Source organism: Lycium ferocissimum, chromosome 4 (assembly GCF_029784015.1).
Source record: "Lycium ferocissimum isolate CSIRO_LF1 chromosome 4, AGI_CSIRO_Lferr_CH_V1, whole genome shotgun sequence".
NCBI lineage: Eukaryota > Viridiplantae > Streptophyta > Magnoliopsida > Solanales > Solanaceae > Lycium > Lycium ferocissimum.
In genome coordinates, this window is record NC_081345.1 from 39,547,231 (window position 1) to 39,553,120 (window position 5,890).

Here is a 5,890-nt window from a genome sequence, read left to right on the forward strand (position 1 = left end):
GAATTTCTGTGATCTCTTGATTGCCGATTAATTCGATTTTAATGAAACGTAGGTTTAGCTTTTCATTTTTTGAGAATTATTCTTCGAAGTTAATTTAATAGAGTTAGCTTATCTTAATATTTCAAAATTAAAATTTAGATATTATAAGAGCACTAAATTGCAACTCTCTCATGTCAATATAATGAAAAATACGTCTTAAAACGTTGATCAAAATTCATATAATTTAAATCTCGAGAAACAAAAAGCGACTTATAATTTGAGATAGAAGGAGTAATTTCCTATGATAAAATCTACGTATATTATTTGTCAAAATAATTACTCCATGTGTCCCGTTTTAACCGTTGCTTTAGTTCAAAAAATTGCCACTTTAAAAATTCAAGACTAAAGTTGGTTATTGTTTCCAATTATATCCTTAATACTCTCTTCGTCCCATTTTAACTGTCGCTTTAGCTATTTTTCACTAATTAATAAAAAAACAATAAATACAAGATTTATTTTACTAAGTTGCCTTTATTTATTAAATGTTTTTTTGAGAATTGAGCAATATTAAAGATGACTACTTCCTTAATGTTAAGGGTATAGATGAAAATAATTTAAGCCAAAAACGACAGTTAAAATAGGACGGACTGAGGATTAAAAAAGAATGCATGGTATTTAAGAGACAATCAATCTACTTTTATTAAAGAAGGGTAACTTAGTAAACTATCATTTGTTTTTATGATTTTCTTAATATGCCTGAAATGAGCTAAAGCTGACGATTAAAATGTGACCGTAGAGTAGTTAATTAGTGAAAGTTTAGTCATCAATTGCAATGCAGTGTTCAAGAATTATACGACACTACATTGAGCTCTTTAAAAAAATATATGGACTTTTGATGTCATTTAAGTTGTGCAAAATAAAACACTCGAAGATTTAGATAAACCGATGCTTATTAAATAGTCTCTTCGATTTATAATAAGTGTCCACCTATATAAATCAAAAAAGAATTAATTATTTTCTTCCTAATTTACCCTTATTCAAATAAGTGAAGCTTTTAAGTAGTCAATGAACCTATACTAATTGGGCAGTACTTAATTAATCCCATGTTAGATTGTCTAGTGCAGATCAACAAGAAGCATTAATTAAACTCATGAGGGGAAGATTGCTCAAGACCAAAGACCTCTTATCCCATCATGTTGGACTCCAAACTTAACTCCTCGCATGCTCAAGACTGGACATTTGGAGCGTGAGTAATATAAGACGAGGGACACAGTATTAGAAATGAAGGATTGAGATATGTCTGGTTCTAATACCATATTGAATACACGAATGCTGGGACTAACTTAATCACAAAAGCTAATTCGTGGCGTACATAAGTCATTGAAAATAATTTCTACAATATTATGTTACTAAAATATAATAACACTCCGAAATAAGTAGAACCAACAAGACAGATAAGTTGTTACAATATATATTAAATTACTCAAAATAATATAAAGGTTCCTCATAGTGGTGTACATAAGTCAAATCCAAAAAGAATTAGTGCTAAACATTTGCTTGCACACTACTACAAATTACAATTAGAAGCTACTAAGTAAAGGGGAGTTTTCTTGTGCATGGTAATCCCCACAGCTTCTTCCATATCAAGATCCTTAGCTAGCATCCCTTTAGGAAGTGACCAATCATAATGAAATATGAGATTAGCAATTGCAAGCTCAACAAGTGGTATAGAAAAATTAATTCCTGGACACCCTCTTCTACCTGCCCCAAATGGCAAGAACTCAAAATTTTGGCCTTTGTAATCAATCTCTTTATTCAAGAATCTCTCTGGCAAAAATGTTAATGGATTTTCCCAGTATTTTGGATCTGTCCCAATTGCTGTTCCATTAATGAGGACTCTTGTATTTGTTGGTAGTTCGTAGTTCATTATTTTACAGCTAGAAATTGTTACTCGAGGCATTAGTAATGGGGCTGGCATATGAAGTCTAAGAGTCTCTTTGATGACTAATTTCAAGTATTCGAGTTTGTAAAGATCAACTTCTTCAACCTTTTGTTTTCCCTTGGCAACTTGTCTTACTTCTTGTTGAGCTTTTTTCATGACTCTTGGATTTAATATGAGTTCTGCCATGATCCATTCTATGGTTGTTGATGATGTATCTGTTCCAGCTACGAATATATCCTGCTCATGCATAATGTTGCTTAGTTTATATAGACCTTTAAGAACTTTTAACACACTCACAGTATTTTTACATGTTGTTATTAGAAAAATAGAAGACGGAGAATAGAATTTAACTTGAGGTGTATGAAACATACTATTTCTAAATTGATATAGTACTTGCTAGTTTGACAGAGTTAGTTATATTGGCAAATTAAGCTAAGGCGAAATAAAATAATAGAGTAAATAATAAATAGATGTAAAGATAATTTTTCAAAAAGTTATTTGGATCAGGCCTCACATCTATGTTATATGCAGGGGGATTGACGTAACTCTCTTGTGCACGCGAGCCCAATTCCTTTTCTTGCTCTTGATAACCCACCAAGAAGACTATCTTTTATAAAGTGAAAAAATTAATTCTTCCAATTCAATAAGTAATACTCTTTTTTGTGATGGGAAAATAACCCATATATACGTCTCAAACATCTAGTTTGCAAATGTATCGTCAGTGTATAAATAATGTATATATACGGCCCACGCATCTAGTTTGCAGTCGATGTAGCCCATGAAAACAACTCAAATTGTAATGTATAGATAATGTATCTGTTCTGTATAGTTTTATATAAATTGTTCAACTTCTTTTGTAACTTTTGCATCTGCTTGATGCCTTTTTAATGAAACTACTTTTTCGTCGAAAGAAAAACATTTAGATAGACACATGCAATTGAACTTCAGAAATAAATACTTCTGGAGCAAAAATCCAAGTTACAATGATTAACTTGTATAAAAAGAGAATTCGATTAGTTAAAAAAAATTGATTAGGGAAGGAAGAAAAAAGTTACCTGGTGCGCTATGTTTATGGAACGCGGAAGCAGTCACGGCTGGAAAAGTTTAGAGTTAGGGGTTGGAGTGTGTGCGTTTTGGGCGTGGGCGAGGGAGTGAGGATAGGGGATCACCGACGGCTAAACCATGTAATAAACTAATAATTGTGCCTAATCTAGTATACTAGATTACCGAATGGCCATTGGACTTAATTATCCTTTTTGTGATATCCACATTCTTCCACAGGTAACCTAGTTATCATTAAATATCTTTTCAGTAATTTGATGATATAAATTTATTTATATTATCGTGTATATAAGTTAAAACTCTTATTGAAGAGACACAAAAAAGAAAAAGAAAAAAAAAACTAGAATTAGAAAAACAAAGGAGAAATAAAGGACAAACTTACAGCAAGAAGGCCTTTGATGTGATTATCGTGGAGAGGGACACCTTGGTGTGGATCCTTCTGAATTCGAAGCAATACATCAACAAGATCTTCATCATCCCTTTGTTTAATCCTACTACTTGAATTAACATGATCTTTTATTACTTTGTCATAAAACTTATCCAATTCTCTAAAATTCTTTTCAAGCCTTTCATCCAGCCCATTAATTTTGTTAATCCATGCCATCTTAGGAAAATAATCAGCACTATTAAACTCACCCAACAATTCTTGTGTCTCATAAAGAATTTCATAAATCTTTTTCTCCCCATTATCATCTCCTCTTTCGTCACTTATTTTCCCAAAAGCCACACGACAAACAACGTTATTCGCCAAGGTTAGTGTTAACGCACTTATGTTAACGGACGAGTTTAGAGTACAACCAACTTCTTGAACCAAACGGCTCACTTCCATGTCTCGGATTGTCTCGAAACTTTGTACTCTCTTTGTACTTAGCAACTCCAAGACTAAAATTTTCCGAAGCTCTCTCCAGTGATCACCTGATGAAAATATAATTAAGCAAACAAAGTATGTATTCTTCAGCAATTTAAGTTTAATATATGGTATGTGGTAACATGATAACCGAGCACAATGGCGAAACCAAAATTTTAACTAAGAACATAACCTCACGAAGAATTCAAGGAGATTCAATTTTACTATATATACATAAAAAAAAATTATATCTAAACAATATAATTTTTCAGTGAAGGAATTTCAATGACACCGCTTCAGACAAGGTGGCTCTGTCACTGTCAAATCAGTCAGAGATCTTGAATATTTAAAAGTACCATTTAGGGGTCGTTTGATAGGAGGGTTAAGTCATCTCATGTAGACGGGATTGGATGAAATAAGATGGGATAACTTATTTCACCCTCCACATGACATAACTTATCCCATCTTTTATCCCATATAGATGGGATTGGGTGGGATACCAAAGCAGTTATCCCACCAACCAAATATGAGATAATTCAAATCCCATAGGACTAATAATTCCATCTCATCCTACCAAACGACCCCTCATTGTTAAAAAACGTTTGTGCATATAAAAGAAAAAACGAATAATGACCGCATGTGAGTCCTATTGAAGATATATACGTAAATAAAAGTCTGTTCCTCCAACAACTTACCATAGGGTGCGAAAGACACGTCAGAAAGATTATAGCTAAGTTTTCTGGCAGAATATAAGGCAGGACGGCCAGAGAAAGCAACATCGTGTGTTCTAAAGATCTCTCTAGCAACATCAGCAGAGGAAACAACAACAGTTGGGACAGAACCTAATTGCAAGAAAATGAAATCCCCATATTCATTGGAAAGTTTTTGAAGTGAACGATGAGGCAATTTCCCAATTTGGTGAAGGTTTCCTAATATAGGCAGTTTCCTAGGACTTGGAGGGAGGTTTTTTACTTTGTTTTTCCTCTTTGTGAAAGACAATATTAGGAACAAAAAGAAAAGGACACAAGCTAACAGCTTCAAGAATACAAGGAAACTCATTTTTGTTTGAGGTTTGTAGAGAGGTAGCGAGAGCTTTCTTATTATAGATGAGGATACAACGGCCAACTGCTAGAAGCTTTGAATCGGCTGGCCAAGTGGACTAGCTTGCAGAGAAGATAAAATTGAATACTCTCTTTATTTCATTTTATATTTTAGTTTAACTTTGCCGCACTAAGTTTAAAAAGCTGAGACTTATGAATTTTGTGATCTGAGAAACTGAATTTGTACAAAAATATCCTTTAAATTTTATTATCTTTAACATGTCATGTGAAATATTGAAATTAAAAAGTTCTATAAAAAAATTTCAAAATATATTTAAAAAATAGAAAGACCCATAAATAGAAATGTACTACTCCTAGTAAACAATTTAGCCGTCTTAAAGGACAAGGAAAGCTGAAGCTGGAGATTTGTTGAAGATATTGTTTTATATTACAGACTGGTTGAATACTGCAGGTGGAATTAATATTCCAGGAAATGTGAATGGTGTTGTGGACACATGCATGTTTTGATACTTTTCCAGTTTTCCTACTTGGGTGTTCCCATAACGTGGTTCTCCTAACCATATGCATGTTCTTTTTTCTCGATCGGTATGATAATGAGTACAACAAAGTAATGATTTTTGATACGCAACTCTTTTTTCACCATTTGTGAGTGTTCATTTTGACTCTGGTGACACACCAATGACTATAGCACAAAAAAAAGACAATTTAATTTGAAATCAATGAAATGGTTATAGTAATTAAGAGCAATGTGTTGTTTGTTCTCAAAGGTAATCAAGGCTTACACATTTTCATTTTGGATAATATTTGAATCTATTTGTGAAGGCCTCTTAGGCGTCATTTGTTTGCACTTAATGGACGTACGAACCGAATCTGGTTCGTATCTTAGGCCATTAAATGCATTTGTTTACATTAAGATCTAAGACTTATTTTGTCCGAATAGGTCTTAATCATTAAGATCCCGAACAAAGTCTTAATATCATTAAGAGGTACCCACTCTAA

General features: G+C 32.9%; 1 protein-coding gene across 1 annotated transcript; it reads right to left on the minus strand.

The window, feature by feature from the left end:
* Nucleotides 1-1,434: 1,434 nt before the first annotated feature.
* On the minus strand, nt 1,435-4,947 carry LOC132052848 (cytochrome P450 71A9-like). Its single transcript, XM_059444549.1, has 3 exons — nt 4,526-4,947; nt 3,366-3,898; nt 1,435-2,158 (listed from the first exon to the last, which is right to left on the minus strand). Exons 1-3 carry the CDS (start codon nt 4,887-4,889, stop codon nt 1,547-1,549), a joined length of 1,509 nt encoding a protein of 502 aa, XP_059300532.1. The 5' UTR covers nt 4,890-4,947; the 3' UTR covers nt 1,435-1,546.
* Nucleotides 4,948-5,890: the final 943 nt, after the last annotated feature.

Bases quoted from the DNA above. Each gene is read 5' to 3' on its own strand.
- LOC132052848 (XM_059444549.1), bottom strand. From the start codon at position 4,889: ATGAGTTTCCTTGTATTCTTGAAGCTGTTAGCTTGTGTCCTTTTCTTT. The intron at 3,899-4,525 runs GTAAGTTGTTGG...TATTTTCATCAG, and splicing joins CGTGTCTTTCGCACCCTATG to GTGATCACTGGAGAGAGCTT. The intron at 2,159-3,365 runs GTAAGTTTGTCC...ATGCATGAGCAG, and splicing joins ACATCAAAGGCCTTCTTGCT to GATATATTCGTAGCTGGAAC.